This window comes from Malurus melanocephalus, unplaced genomic scaffold, assembly GCF_030028575.1.
Source record: "Malurus melanocephalus ecotype Western Australia unplaced genomic scaffold, MMel_1.1 scaffold_17, whole genome shotgun sequence".
Taxonomy (NCBI): domain Eukaryota; kingdom Metazoa; phylum Chordata; class Aves; order Passeriformes; family Maluridae; genus Malurus; species Malurus melanocephalus.
The window spans coordinates 3,456,839-3,473,226 of NW_026623249.1; the positions used below are offsets into that span (position 1 = coordinate 3,456,839).

Sequence of the window (16,388 nt, forward strand, 5' to 3'; positions counted from 1 at the left end):
TTTCTACCACTGTTAATGCATACATTTTTATTGAATTAGTAATTTTTTTTTTCTGGTATTCATTTTTGATTTTATGCAAAAGTCAGAATATTTAAGTGAGGATTTGGGTGAGAGTTCTCTTTTCTCCTAATTCTTTCTTTTCTCAGAAAAGGAGATTTACTACACTGTAAGTCTTTGCAGCTCTTGTGCTTTGCATTAGAACRCAATAGCTTGTTGGTTGTAAGATTTATTAAGTTGTATGTAACATTTGGTAGCTTCAGGCCCTTAATGTTTGTCGAACATGTTCTTCACTCCTTGAGTCACCTTAATGATCATGACAGATGTTGACTACCTATGTGCAACATGCAGAGGAGGTTGGAGTGCAGGCAGCCTTATAGTCTGAACACACATTAATAATGAAATGAAGGAGGTGCATCCAGATGACGCACCAAGTCTCTTTTTGACCTTGTTGCTATTTGCACTCCCCAAATTGTCAGTTTCTAGGCTTGGAATTGCCTCTGTGAAGGTGCATGTCAGCAACTCCTTAGCTGAGGTGTAGAAGTAGAGACTTGAAATGGATTTTAACCGTTGGTGTAGTTGAAGAGTTACATAATCTTGAGAGGGACAACTGTTAAAGGGCAACAACTCTTGGCTTTAACTGAATTTTTAATGAAGTGCACTCAGTGTGAGCCCTTAATTCCATATACCTGGAATGTTAGAGATCTGGTCATGTCCTATGTCTTGCATTTTGAGTGAGAAATTCCTGCTGAATTTATGCTGATGCATTTATCTCTTAAATTGATTAATTTGATCCATTACCCCTGAAAGATGCCTTATCTCTGCAGTAGGAAGCATTCTAATCTTAAACACCAGAGTCTCTGTAATTGTATTGCATCCTTCCATAAGTTACTTGGCAATTTGAAGAATGGAGTTTAGGGTGAAGATTTTATTCAGCTGCAAATGCACTGATACTGTCAAACAAAGTTAAAAATAGGTTACCTAGTAGTGTTGAATATTGGAAAAAGTGAGATCTTTTGACCTGGATTAGATTGGAAATGCCAGCCTGAAGGTGAATGACTTTATGTTTCTTGAGCCATTTAGTTTCTAGAATGTATTTAGTTTTAAAGTGAAGTCAAGGAAAAATTCCTGAAAGTAAGGCTTCAGGGGTACTTTGAGATCACTGGAAGTTTTAACAGTTTTTCCAACTAATAACCTTTAGATTGTCTGTAAGCTGAATCTTTGAAGCTTATATTTGCACAAAAGCTATTTCGTAGCAAGAAAGAATTGCTCAGCTCTGGTCTGTGTGATCATTCCTTAGTGATTGGAGCTTCTATTGGTAAAATCAGTGACTATATTAAATACTCAGCAATGACACTTAAGAGTTATAAAGTATATTCCTGTTAAATGCTGTTTTTCCTYTTAGTTAAGTAGTTTTGTCTTATCCTGAAAAAGTCACCTTGTTTGTGTAAAACAATTTCAGCGAAAATGTTCAGAATGGCAGTATTAAATGCCGTAGCCTGGAATTGCTGTTTACATGTGCTGYAATCTCATGTAACATTGTTAAAGGCAGAAAAATCATTGTTTTTAAAATATGTCTTTGTTGTTTATCTTTTAGGCAGTATTTTGCATTTCTGCAGAGCTTTGCACAGATCCTGTTCCCATGCAAACCGATGAGGGAGAAATACTGGAGGAAGGCAGTCCCAAGGTCAGTAACGTAAATGCCACTGTGTTTTGAAGGAACAAGAGTTTGCTTGGCTGAAGTGGGGGGGTACATGGAGTGAACATTGACTGGTAGTGGTATTTTTAATAAATACCTACATGCAGATATTTATAATTTATTACCATGGAGATACTTAAAAAATTAAGCTTTGAAAAACCTTTAGAAAGAGAGGGGGTTTTGCCACCCACTAAGGATTGGAACATGTGTTTTCAGGCTCTTCCAGGAAGGAAAGAAGAAACTTGTAAAAAGATACTAACCTTGATTGTATTTCATTTGTGAAAACTGGAAGGGCTTTCTGTCCTACCTACTCACCCTCTGAACTGACTTAAGGAATTAGACATGTGGACCCTTGGGTGCAGGTGTTGGTGTCTGTGGATTACTGACTGACCCATATATAAGGTGTTCTGCTTGTTTCCTTGTAYTTGCCAGCATGTGCTGTGTCGTGAGACTGGGTTGTGTGTTGCTTTTAAAGGTTCCTCTGATTCTCAGCACATTGTTGGGACAGGAGTGTGTGTTCTGTTGAATACAATGTTATGTCCTGCTTTTTCCTTATTTCCTGAAGATGCAAATGTTAAGGCACAAATTAGTTTGATTTTCGTAATTACATAGTAATTGCCATACTCTTCTATGTGTTTATAAATACAGTTTATTGTCCTGACTACTCAATAAGTTAGTGTTAGCATTGCACTGATCTGTGTTGAAAACATGGTCCCCACATTTCACAAAAATTTGAATAATTGTTCGCTTGCTTGTAGTTTTGTGTAAGAGACAGACTGAAAAATGAAAAACTAGAAGACTAAAGTAAAAATTTGTTTTCTAGATAGACCTTTGGAGAGATGCTTTCATTGTTGTAGTGTCTAAGAAAAAAACATTCTTTTAGTTGTAARCACCAAGTTAGGAAGTAATTCATTATCAGAGAAAGGACTTGGCAATTGTGCTGCATGTACTTTTGGAGTTGTGTTAATTTTAAATAGCTTTGAAGGAAGGTTGGGTCTAGATTAGGAGCTGAAAAATGAGAACATACCAGTGGATATGAGAACATATCGGTACTTGCAGCAATCCAGGGTATTGAATCATCTTTTGACAAGGGTGTGATTACACTTTTCAGTGGGGAATAGATATGAGAGAGGAAACATCATGGTGCRATTAATTACTGATTTGAGGATAGTTATTGGTACTTTCTTTTCACCACACAGAGAGGATCTTTGTGTGTGTGTGTGAATGCACATTTATGTGTATACTAACAGGTGCCTGTGTCTATATTTATGGATATAGAGCTGAAAAACTCTGATGTTTTCCCAAAAAGTGACATGTTATGCTTTATGCTTCTGAACTGGTTTGGTTCTATAATTGTCTCAGATTTTCTGGCATCTTAGACCATAGAGTATTCTGAGACATCCAGGTCAAGACTTGAAGATAAAGGGAGATTTCCTCTGGTTTTGAAAAAGAAAARAATTGTGCCTCATGTAGAACCAAGCAAGTCACTTTAAAGACTAAATATTTATGTCCTTCAAACTCAATAACACTATGTAAGGTGTGGTTAGAAAATTTAAGCCCTGCAGTCAGACRTCATGAAGAATGATCTTCTTGCTTGACTCCTAACTACCTGATGACACAGTTGTAAAGTTTGCTTTCAGTTTTTTGCCTTTGCCACTCTTGAAATGACTGACAAACTGAGTGGCAGATTCTAGGAAATTAGGCTTAAGGAAAGGTACAGATTGACTTAGTTCTCATTTCAGTTTTTATTTCTACCACTGTTGTTAATGCATACATTTTTATTGAATTAGTAATTTTTTTTAATATTAAGGTTGTTGAGTTGTGCTCTCGTTCTTCTCAATTTTGCATACATGAGGAAATTTCTGCAGTTCTTCCTTTAGTTTTTTGACAGTGTATGCTTTTGCCATTCTTTGGCCTGTTTTCCAGCAGAGAGTGTGTTTCATGCACAGCCTTTCCCTTCCTCTCCATTGGCTGCTTTTGGAGACACTTGGTGTCTTGGTGGTTTTGTGGTCAGGGCTTTTCATATTAACTGATTCCRTTGTTTGATCTGACAGTTTCTTCCTTGTTGTCAGACTACCATAAAATACACTTTCTCTAAAATTACATCAGCACAGTAAAGATAGCTGRCACCTGTCAACAGCACGATCTTGATTCCAATAATTATCTAATGTTAGTGCTACATGGGGGGAAGCAACCTGTGCAGAAGTCAGTTTTTTTTCAAATGGGCATAGGGGGTTTAAATATTAACTTAGTTTTGACAGATGTGGAAGTATTTGATAATAATATTGGGTCTACTTTATCCAAATGGTCTGCTAATGAGTATCATACAGTAAAGTATCCTTTTTAAAATAGTTGGGGGATGGGCTGTCTGGTTTCTGGCTTTTCAGGGTCTCTTTTCTTCCTTTCAAAAAAAAAAAAAAAAAAGAATCATTAAGATTGGAACAGACCTCCAAGATCATTGAGTCCAACCTTTGCCTGACCACCACCATGAGGTGGCAAAGGCTCACCTGTGCGGTACAATTGAGGGAATTTTGTAGGACTGATCTCTTCAAAACAGGGAGTACAAGACCCTCATGGAGTTCTCCCCAGTCATGTTTGCTGGAGCTGCTCGTGGGAGGCAGGAAGCACAGGGTCATTCTGGTTCCCTGATACTGAAATGAAATCTTCTGCTACCCCTCCATCGCACCAGGAGGAAAACCAGTATTTCTGCTTGGAACCTTTTGACCTTTATTATTATTTGGATTATGATTTTAATTTTTAATTCTATTTTCTGGTAGCTAATTAGCTACTAATGATTACTAGTCTTTTTCCATTAACAGTTCTTTTTACTCTGAAAATATCAACTGATGCCCGAAAAAGGCCTGGAAATAAAACTCCATAGACCAGTGTCTGTAGAGCAAGTATTTGTATTTGTTTATTGCAGCGCTGGAGGTGAGGGGGATTTCTCCTCCTAACCCACCCACCTTTGCTTCAAATTAGCACATATTTATACAGTAAGCATGGTGTAACATGAACAYTGTCACTGCCCCCCATATGCCCACCATACACCCACCACTATACATGGCACAGAAATACATGATAGCACAGTTTTACAAGTGCACATGTGTCATCCTCAATTCGGTGGTCGCGGGGGTCTCCCTCTAATGAGATACCATCCTCTTCATCATGGTGGACTTCTAACCTTCAGAGCATGCGCAGTGGTGACCTTCATGGGTTTTTTCTAGTCTTCCAAGTYGTAATTTTCAATTATTTTGCTGACTGTCCCGTGCTTCTGCCAAGTTCTCATTAGTGCTCTCTACTGTTCCTTGTTATAGTATAAACCTGTCTACTTTCTTCAGAGCTTTTTCTGATTTATACCTCTTGGTGATTTCACGTATCTGTGTACTAATCCAGCTGGTTAGATTGCGTGCAGCTGGTATACTATATGTTGCTAATACACTATTAAAAAACTTATCAATGATAGCCTTTTTATATATTGCTATAATATATTGAAAATTATTACATTGTATTTTAATAATATGTAAAAAGTTACTACATTCTTTTATTGATAACGTATAAAAAGGCTATAGAAAGTTTTCAATTAATAAGCACCTTGTCACTTTGATATAGACCATATGTATCACAACAAGCACTGAACTTCTTGTTTGTGACTGATTTCTTTTCAGCTGTTTTGATCCATCTGTTAAGGATTACTGCACAGACAATACTTAAACTTGGTTTCTCAGTTGTTCCTTTGCTGTAAAGTACTGCAGGAGAAAACTGAAATTTTATGCCTGGTTTGAAGTATTTTTAGGTTTCTTTCAATGTTGGCAGAAGTTTTGAGCTTATGCAGAAAACTTCTTTATCAAAAAATGCAGTGAAAATTCTCAAGTTAAATGTAGAATTTCCCTCTCCCCTCCTAGCTGTTCCTTCATGTCTCAAAGTAAAAGCCTAAGAATTCAGAGGGAGTGAGGGACTTTGACTAAAGTAATTTATAGAAAGGTATTTATGAATCATGGTTTTGCTTCAGTGTTGTAGAAGGAAAAGAAGGAAAAACAGTGAGTTCTGGCATTTTAGTGTCTTGTATGCTAAAAATCTAGGTACAAAAATTTTGAAAAAATGTGACTGTGTAGGATATGTAATAAGGTTCAATCCCTAATAAATACAGGGAAAGAGAAAAGATTCTCTATTTTGTTATTTTAGGTAAATGTAATTTTATTCAAAGTTTTCATTAGTATTTATAGAAATAATTATCAAACTCAATCAGTAGGCCAGGAATGAGGCTAGTTTTTTGTACTTTGGCTTTTTCAAAACCAGTGACAGACACTGAGGTTTGTCCTGTTCTTCAGTCTCACAGTCCAGTGCCGCTTACAAGCTGTCTTGAGGTCACCTGTTCATCTTTGTTTTATTTCAAGTTGCAGCCCTGTTGTCATCGGTCATTGTGAATCTTTCTCTTACATTATTGCCTGCCTGTTCTCAACCTGGTTAATTCTTGTTTTTCTTGCCTCTTGGTGTCTAATGGTGAGCTCGCACTTGCCTTCTATTTAAATCATTCAGAATTCTGTTGGCACTGGCTAGGTTTTGTTGTGGTGTTTTGTCTTGGTTTGTTTTTTTTTCTTAATCCTGAAGAATTCATGCAGAGATGATGAAAAAGTTAAAAACTATGTGATTCAAATATCTCAACTTCATATATGTTGAGAATAAAGGAACATGAGCCTGTATTAAGGTATATATTTTTATATGTGTAAACAGAAGCTTAAAATTCAGAAGGCAGTGTTGTTTGAAGGTCTCTTTCCTAAGAGCAATAATGTTCCACTAACTGGATATTGCATAATACAACAGTGCAAAGGTTAGGCTGATGCTTTCATTTTCTGGGATTTAGAATTAATACAGTGGGAAAAAACCCTTAGTTGAGTAACTAAACTTACAGCRTCCAAAACCTTGATGCTTTACATATCTCTGGGGCTTATAATCCTACTTAGTGATACAGAACTGGGTTTCTATTCAGATAGCACTAAATTATTTAAAACATTTAGGCCTCCACAATAATGAAATGAACAATCTGCTTTGTGACTGTAATTTTAAAAAATATGCTTTCCAGTCTAGTACTGGGCTAGTACATGGTGCTTTCTCTGGTGGTTCTCTGCAGTATGAATCCCTGGTACTCTTGGAAAATTCTGGCTTGTTATAAGAGGTGAACTTTCAACCTCAGTGTACTTTCTTGGGAGTACCTGACAATTCTGAGTAGGTTTCAATCTACTCATGCGGCTATTGCTTCTCCATTGGATCCAGGAGAGTATGTTTTATTGTGTTTTCATTTAGTTAATTCGTTTTTGATGTCCACTGGTGAGTTGTGGAGCATCCAGCATTTCTGTGCCCTGATATACAGAGTGTGTTTCCATCATTTTTCTGGAACATGAATTTTAGGTATAGCTAGTCTTTGTAATGGTGACTTGCAACTATTCTAAGTTCCTGGAAGTTCCTTTGTGTGAAGTAGCTTGTAAAGTCATTTAAAAGTAGAGAGGTATTCTGCTGAACAAGACAATTTATGCTTCTCCTGAAATGCAGCATCTTAAGAACTAAGAGCACAAAGAATTTTTCAAAACAGAAACTGATGTCATCTTCGTGCTCTGCTAGCTTCATTTTGTTAACCTGAGAATGCTGCAACTCCTTAGGGGAGAGTAATTTCAAAACCAAAATATTTGCATATCATGCATTTAAAAAAAATAATTCCATTAGCCCCTCAGTAAAGAATTCAATTATTTAAAATTTAAAGTTAATAAAGTGGTTCTTCCTTTCAATGACATGTTATTAGAGCTTGTGCAAGTGTTATAACTTAGTCCTCTTGTTTTAAATATAAATTAACATAGTCCATCAAGGAGAGAAGAAATTTTGGGTTAGTTTTTCTCTGAAACKTTAACACTGTGGCCAAGAAAAGAACCTAAAATACTTTTCTACAAAACACTACATGCTTGGACTTTTCTAAATGGGGGGAAAACCCAAGCAAACCTGCTTGTGAATTTATGACTTCAGATTTCAAAATTTCAAGTCATYGTAATAAAGCCATAATTATAGTATGGGGTTTAACCCTAGCTGGCAGCCACTCTGCTACTCATTCACTCCCACCCCTGCAGTGAGATGGAGGGGTACAATTGCAAGGGTAGAAGTCYGAAGATATCTGGATTGAGATACAGGCAGTGTAGTAATTGTGGGGGGGAAACCCCCAAACCAACAACAAAGAGAAGTGGAAAATAAACTCCATGAAATAACAAATGATACAAAAGGAAAAGAATTGCTTGCTGAGAAACAGCTGATGCCCAGCCAGTCTTTGAGCAATGGTAGCCCCTGCCAACCTCCAAGCACACCCTCAGCCCCTCAGTTTTCATGCTGAGTATGATGCCATGTAGTGTGGAATATCCCCTTGGATGATTGGGGTCAGCTGTCCTGGCTGTGTCCCTTCCCAGCTTCTTGTGCACCCCCGGACAGCTCACTGGTGAGAAACAGATAAGTCCTTGATGCTGTGTGAGCACTGCTCAGCAGTAACAGAAACATCCCTGTGTTATCAGCTCTGCTTCCAGCACAAATCCACAACACAGTCCTCTACCAGCTAGTGTAGAAACTGAGCTCAATCCCAGCCAAAACCAGTACAGAATGTTATCAGGGTCTACTATAAAAAAACAAAAAAAAAAACAAAAAAAAAACCAACAAACCAGTTATAAACAAGGTAAAATTGTTGAGAGCTTTGCAAAAAAAAGAATGTGGAATTAGACAGTATTACTCAAACTATTCTAAAGGAATGCTGTTGATAGTGTAGCTGCTTGGACATTTTAAAAGAAATGTGGCATCAAATTCAGGCTTCTGCAGTTGGGTATACTGTTTTCTACGGAGGCAAGATRGATTGCTCATTTGAAACCTACTTATCAAATAGTGAAGATTGCTAAAATATAAATGCTGAACTGAAAGATGACTTTCTCTGTTTTCTGATCTCAAAATACCCTGAAATGCTTTTGAATCACAAAAGAGAAGTTAAGACAATGATGTATTTTCTTTCTCTTGGAAAATACCATCATGTGCCAAGGTAACCTTGAGATCTGTAAGAACTGTCTCCATATCTTCTTCGATCCAGTCTTTTCATATGTACAGTTCATGTGGAGGAAGTGCTCTGGCGTGGCATGTCACTGCAGTGAATWGGTATGTCTCATTTCTAAAGCAAAAAAAACCCAAACATTTAAGTCTTAAAAAAAATCAGTTTAAACTCATCTTTTCCATTCTTTTAAAGGTTCTTTCTTTTTCATAAATATTTTCTCATTAGAGTTTTTCTCAACCAATAACATCTCTTCTTCAGTTGATTATAGCAGTTTGTAATACTTTGCAAAGCAGACAAAGTAGGTATTTGCTTAAAGACTGAAAACGCCGTTTTGCATTTGAGAGTTTTGGTGGTATAGTCCCACTATGATGTTGATGAGAGGGAAATTGCTTTGTGGCTTTGCTTACAAAGTGTCTCTTCTCATGCAGGTRTAGTATTGGCACACCATTTGAGGTGTTTCTCCCTTTTCACAATATTGCTTTTTGATATCTTTCCATATGGTGTTGACTTTACAGAACCATTGGCAGTGGTTGTACTGCACATGAATTGTGACAGCATTCTTTGTAATCAGTCACTTGAAACAAAATCTCAGAGACGTGGAAGTATTGATGAGTGTKTTCAGTCTTACTGGATTAGGGCAAACTTGARTGGGATGGGTATTTGGAGAGAAATTTGAGCCCATGGGCATTAAAGCTTACTCTACCCTACTTTAACGATCATTTTTAGTCTGTTAGTTCAGCTGAGTCATTGAAAGGTATAAAATTCGCTGGTCTTGTTGACTTCATGCATTTGCAAGGCTTCATACATTTGCGTGACCCTACAAGGACTATTTCCTTTTCACTTTGTGAGCTAGATGAGCATGAATTTGCTTCAGTTCCTCAAAGTTTTTTCCTCATTTGTTGGGTGTGGAAGAAGTGCATATGAGGCTTGATGAGAAGAGTGTGAGTTTTTATTCTTGACACTAAAAATAGTAGTGATGGTCTTCATCATTCCAGTGCATAAAAGGGTGACCAGACAACTAAGGTCAYTGGAACTCTGAAAAACTCCGGTATTAGTGTGTAATATCAGTTCTCCTGAAGGGTAAAAACAACTTTAAAAAYATGTCAGCATTTCCTGTCACTTGCTTAAAGTCAATGAACCATTTGAGTAGTAAGCAAGAGAATGCATTATAAGAGGGGAGAATGTGATAGTTGTCTACAGATTCAGTAGCGTGGCRTCAGGTTAAGAAATATTTAGAATACTCTGAAATCATATTGGTTGGTGTCAACAAATTTCAGCATGTAATTCCCAGAGAAGTAACTCATTCCCATGGTATCTAAAGGTTTGCTGGGGTTTTTTTGAGGGCAAGTTGTAGAAAAGCCCAGAGATGGGTGGCTATTTTAAGGTTTTGGTGGTCTGTCGGATAGCTAATCCTTTTAATAATCTTGATGAATTTGAAAAAATTTTACAAACCAACGAGTGTGTTAGTGGCTCTCTTGTGACTGAAATGAGTTTGGATTTGCATTCAGGAACTGGAGAAACTGGAAAGCAGCTGTGTACTGTGGGTATGGTTAGCTTGTATTCCTTCTCTTTTTTAACAGTGGTCAAAAGTGGATGCCTAATACAGATGTAAAGCAGGGTTAATAAATACATATAACAGAATTGTTCTCAGCCTCCAGCTGTTGAGGAAGTGTCTGGACCACTGGCAGTTTCCAAGTACTAAGAATCCACAAAACAGATACTGTGAACACAGAAAAGAAAGTTCTTTCTGTTGCTTGCCTGTCTGGTCAGATCTCTTAAGGCAGAACTTCAGCATCAATTTWTGTGTACCTGGTTTATGTCACTTTCAGTCATTTCTAGCAAACAGCAGCAAACAGTATTTGTGTCAGTGAAGGGGATTAAATGTGTGCTGCAAAAGTGTAATTTAGTTTTCTGTAATTCTGATTGTCATCTGCTTTCTTTAGCCTTTGAAAATTCTTCTAGCTGTTCATGTTTGTTGTCCATTTGTGGTGATGCATCATCTAGATTTCCAAATCTAAGTGGGAGAAAGCAGGTAATATGTTTCCTATCTTCTGTGTCAGGATGGTTAACAATGTGTATATCAGAATATCAGCCACTTACAGATGTCAGTTTAAACTGCTGTAACTTGTTCATTTGTGTCTGCACCATAAATAGTAAATTGACTGTAAAATTACTTGGCTACATAGAGTCACTGAGTTGCATACAAGTGGCTATTGAAARTAGTGGTGGGGGTGAACTGTTTAAGGGTTTTAGGGTCAGATTTATCTCCTAAATAGAAAGTAAAAAATGTGTTATCAAAGYGTAAAGTGTTATTTTCAGAGTGGCTGAAGCTAGCAAGAATTAGTCGCATGTGAAGTGCTTTGACTCTTYAGCTGAAGAATAATGCAAAAGGTTAATTAAATAAAATACGAGAATTTTTTGTCTTAMTAAATTCAGATTTTCCTGGCATCCATCCATGCTGTGTATGTGCTGAACACACTAAAAAATGGATAGGGTGTATTGATGGAACACACTAAGAAATGGATCATCAACAATGGTGCAGGAAAAGGAGAACACTTTTGCTAAAATTCAGAATGCTTTATTCATCTTTTAGTGTCTGAGATTGCTGAACTATTATTCAAAGCTGCCTTGGCAGCTTCAGAGTTGAAGTTTTCGGGTGGTGTTTCTGGATATCCTGTCATACCATGACTTGAGTGACTTTAACATCTTTGGTGGTTGATGTGTTATCGGCAAAACTCTTACCTTRCTGCAGACAGTTAGGTGGTTTAAATAGCTAGGTGGTTTAAATTGCTTTCAGAGGAAGATCTAGATTATTTTTTTATATATACACACACACACACATGTATGCAAGCTATTGTATTTGAAATRCTTTGCAACTCAGTAATACATTAAAATATAATAAAATTTTAATTAAGTAAACTTTGTTATCTGTACAATGTGAAWTGTGGCTGGGATCCCAGTCTTTAGTATTTCCAAAGTGTGACTGTTATTTTCATGATACTCATAAAATTGTTTGTTTTAAGCTTAGCAGGGAATTCATGTTAAACTGCTGGGTATTTGGCAGAATATTAGTGAACAAACATTTTAAATATTACATAGAAAGTGAGCCATAGGTTATTTCTGTGATTATTATTGCTTGTGATTAATTAGTGGCATGACAGCTKAAACTAGAGGTGAAAATTCTGGTCTTAAACAAGCACAAAAGCTGCAGTGGTGGTTAAGGTGTAGCATAAATTAYATATTCTGAGTTTCATAGGTTAATGATTAATTGAGTTGCCACTGATAATCTGTCTTGCTGTTCTATAAGGATGATGCACATTTTAATGATGTTATATATTACATGCTGGTAYTTCTTCTAGTTTCTTTCTAATGTTTGAGTGAGCCAAGACTTAAAGTACCATTAAGCTGCATATAACAAGCACTAGTATCAGATTAGTAACTTCTGGAGGTAATTATGTGTGGTTCAAGTGTGTTAGCATTCAAAATGATTAGTAGGGAGCACAAAGGTGAAGTGACTTAGCAGGGGGTTTATGTTAGTAAGTTTTCACTTCTCTTYTAACTAATGGAAAAACCAGTCAAGTTTGTGTGATGATAATAACATTAAAGTGCTCCATCTAAGTGCTGCTGAGAAGCTTCAATAAAATACTGAGTGGGCTAGGAGATGGTTCACATATTTTGGTGGTGGTTTTTAATGTATCAAGACTATGCCTTGGCAAAATTGAGAGAAAAGGTAGAAATAGGTTCAAGTGGAAATTTAGTTACATCACAATGCTGTACAATACAACTAAGTCCTGAAMGATATATAAATGTCTTCAGGATATGTATTTCATGTATACCTTGTCTCTTAGACATTCCTCTGTATGATTTAGAAAAATACTTTGTGTTTTTTTCATTTTAGAAGCTGGTTTTTCTATCATTTCTTTTTCTTTCAAGTTTAAATCACTAATCCTGAGTTGGGCTTTTTTAAAATTGCTTTCATTTGTGCCCTGAAATTAAGATTTAATCTAAAAAGTGCATTTTGGGACTGATTTTGCTAAATGATTTGTGCTATTCTATGGATATTTTGAAATGCTACCTCAACAGTAACTTATTCCTATAAAATGATGAAACTGTTAGCAGCTAAATTGTATTTTTATTAGGAGAAGTTAAATTAAAAAATTAATTAATCTGTTTCTGGTGACTAAAATTTTCCCCAATGCAGTTTGTCCAAAGTGCTTGTAATGAAGCCAGGCAGAGAGGTGACTCAGCTTTCCCTACATTTGTAGTAGTGATTACATTTCTGTTAGACCTCAAATGGTGTCTAAGATTTCTTTTTTTATAACACAGCTTCCACCACTGTTAGCGGTAGTGACTAGTGACTAATTGCTTGATTTCGAGGACTGGGTTGTGCAACTCTCCTTAAAACAACTGTTAGTTTTGAGACAAAATAAGTGCTGATGGCTTGTTTGCAGTAGCACTGTTGCTGATGATGATGGGGAGGATAGTAGTGTTAAAGCAGCAGTTGTGACAAAACATMAGTTATCAGTCCTAAGCTGGGTTTGCAGCAGGCTGTGTTAAAATCATCGCTTCACTTAAAGGGGAAGTAGATGGCTACAACCTGCAGAAAGCAGCATTTGACCTTGTCTGGTTCTCACCAGAGTGTCTAGTCATATGGCAGATAAGGTTTTYGTGTTCTATCTGCTTGAGATGCCGGTGAATGAAAAAGCTTAGAAGAGTCTTCATGTCTTGGTTGTTTGAAATMTTTTTTATTTGTTTGTTTGGATTTTTCTTATTGTTGTTTTAGTTGATTGGTTTGGGGGGTTGCTTGTTTGGGTTTTTTGTTTGTTTGTTTGGTTTGGTTTTTAAATGAAAAGGAAAAAAAAAMCCAACTTTGAAAAGGAACTATGGTGTGAGTAGCAAAAGGTGGTGATAGCAGCTCTCTGATCAAGTTGCATTCGTAMATTTCTTTACAATGGTGAAGACAAAAAGACTGTTTTAAATAAAAGGCTTTTCATAATAAGCAAAGGATTTCTCACCATGTCTATCTTCCCGAGAAAATGCTTGGTTTCTCTTATGCTCTGTTCAGCTTTGGCAGGCTAGGATAGCTAATGAAAGAGTTGAATCTTGTTAGGAAAATGTGCTTTCTGACTTCGGGATTCAGGAAAGATGAGGCTTTTGCCCTTGAAACTTTCTGACCTGTTAGAGTGTTGCTGACTTTATCTAGGAGATAAGGTTTACTCATTAATAAAATCCATTAGGGTCTCACTGAAGATATTTTTAGAAAGAGTAGTATGAAACTGTAGTAATAAGTGTTGCACTTCTGGACAAAAAAAGTAGTATATTASATCTAGGCGCATGATAAATTTCATTTTCTAAAAGTTAAGTATTGAGTCTATACTATTGAATAGCTGCTCTTAACTTAGGTAAACCTAATTGTCTTTTATTATTTAGAACACTCAATATATTTTTGTTGAAATTTGTATATTTGTAGGGGCTGGGATTTTTAGAGAAAAAAAAAAAGCTTTAAATTAATAAAATACAGAGTTCAACAACTTGCAGTTCCTTAAAAAAAAAAGGTTGGAATTCCTCCCCTAAGATTTCAGGGTCTATTTCTGGTTCCTGCTTCCAGCTGCCAGAATCTTGAAGCTTTCTCCATTGCTTGCCAGGAGAAACAGGTGTGGAGAGCGCTTCCTTTGATTCCTGCTCTTGGAATCAATGGCTCCCTCTGCAGTCCTCCTAAGAGAAGCTRAAGTGTGTCAGATCCTCTGCCATTCCACCTTTTCTCCTTTCCTTGGGAGCAATACACCAGATACAAGAGTTCCATCTTACCTGGACCTTCCATTCTTTTTCTACATAGTAAGGATAACTGCATTTCCTGCGTATGCCCTAAGTCARGAGACACTCAAGGCTTAGAAAGCAKCTTCTCTGAATGCTGCAGATCTGCTGAGGCTGCTGGATGCTGGGGATGGCTGAAACTTAGKGATGACTCTGGGCTCCACTTCTTTTTGAAGAGTTTCAAAGAGTGCTGAACAGGATAGGCTGATGACAAAGTAATGGGAAACTGAGAGACTTGGGGGAAGAAATAGGAATTGTATAAGAACTGTGGGTGTAGGAGAAAAAGAAGAGTATTTTCAGCTAACTGTGGCTCTTATGTGCTGTTCCTCTCTTCATCCTCAGATAGTTACACTTCAAAAACTTAAAATACCACATTGCCATTCTTTCTGCATTATGATGTCATTACTGTCATTGGGAAAATAAGACCTAAACATTTAAATTTTTGAAGTTTTTTCAATATAAAAATTAATTAATAGATAGCTGTCCCTAAAAGCAAATTTTATTAAGAGAATCCTTTGGAATTTTTCTGGGGCAGTTTGCTGATTAATTGTTTTCAGAAGGCTCTTTGTCAAATACATTTCTCTGAATTAAGATGAACTAYCCAATAAAGTGACTTTTGCTTTCTAAATATTGCAGAAATATTGAAATGGATATTACTTTATAAGCTTATTCTAGAGGTTTTAGACCATTAAGTAAGCTGYGCAGCACTTTGTGGCAAAAGTTTTACAACCTGCAGATTACCAAGTGAACAATACAGATCACTGATCATGACATTGCTTAACATAGGCAGGCAAACAAAAGAAAATTAGAATCAAGGTTCAGCAAAAAGAGGAATACAGAAATTGCTGCACTGGATCAGGCCTGTTGAATGATCTTTACATATAGCTTACCCTTTCTCTTTATGAAAGTAATGTCGTTGCGAGAAACAGATAAGCTTATACTGCTATTATTTSAAATCCTCTAATACACAAATAAATCTTTGTACCTATAGGTAAAAAAACCATAAAACCCACAAAGAGCTGTGAAATTCGGTGTTGCAATTTGTTTGTTCAATGAGTCTGCTYAATAGTATGTTTTCCCTGTGTATCCTCTTACAGGTGTTATTTTTGAGAATGACTTGGGTTTTATTTATATTGCAATAGCAAAAGGGATGTTTGTTACAATTTTGTTAAACTGCTTTTTTTGGTGTATGCCTCAGTGATGTGTTGTCTTTCATTGAGGGAGATTTGCAGGCTTAATGTTGGATTTTATTTGTGCGAAATCTCCTCTCTGTCTACACCTTTCTTTACTCTGAGCTCTCGTGTTTTTGGAGTGTTGTGGAGGGGTTTAGAGTTTTCATTGCCAAYGCATAGACAATATTCTAAAAGAGGATACTTCTGTAGTCTTATTTGTTCAGCATAGCTTGGCTTTTCTTGGTGGCTGTTTTATTTTGGGTTTCTTTAATTATGCAACTTTCTAAGATATTTTTCTTAGACTTTTCTAGACCTAAGTGCAGGCTTTTRCTGGGTTGGGAATTCAGTAGGGGTTTTTTTCATGTGCGTTATCTCTYAATATTAAACTGTATCTGTTCTTGTCTTCATAGGATTGCTGGGAAATTCAGGTTTAAATGGCCCTTGCAAGGTCTCTAGTCTTGACCGYCTGCTCAAAGCAAGGTCACCTATGAGGTCAGACCAGGTTGCAAGGGATTTTACCCAGTCTGGCCGTAAAAAACATGAAGCAAGGAGACAGCAAAACTACTCCAGGCAGTCTGTTCTAGTCCTTGACTGTCCTCATGGTGAAAATAAATTATCTCATACCCATTCTGGACTTGTT

At 36.7% G+C, this 16,388-nt stretch overlaps 1 protein-coding gene across 4 annotated transcripts in view; it reads left to right on the forward strand.

Moving 5' to 3' along the window:
* The window catches only part of TNRC6B (trinucleotide repeat containing adaptor 6B), a 134,026-nt gene that overhangs the window by 16,830 nt on the left and 100,808 nt on the right, over window positions 1–16,388 (forward strand). For 3 of the 4 annotated variants that reach the window (XM_057388802.1, XM_057388820.1, XM_057388836.1), the window contains exon 3: window positions 1,595–1,684. In XM_057388802.1, coding sequence (XP_057244785.1) covers window positions 1,640–1,684 — 45 coding nt within the window. In that variant the 5' untranslated portion in view covers window positions 1,595–1,639. Of the gene's footprint in view, window positions 1–1,594; window positions 1,685–16,388 lie in introns of those variants that run through there. The other variant, XM_057388806.1, reaches the window with a different exon arrangement.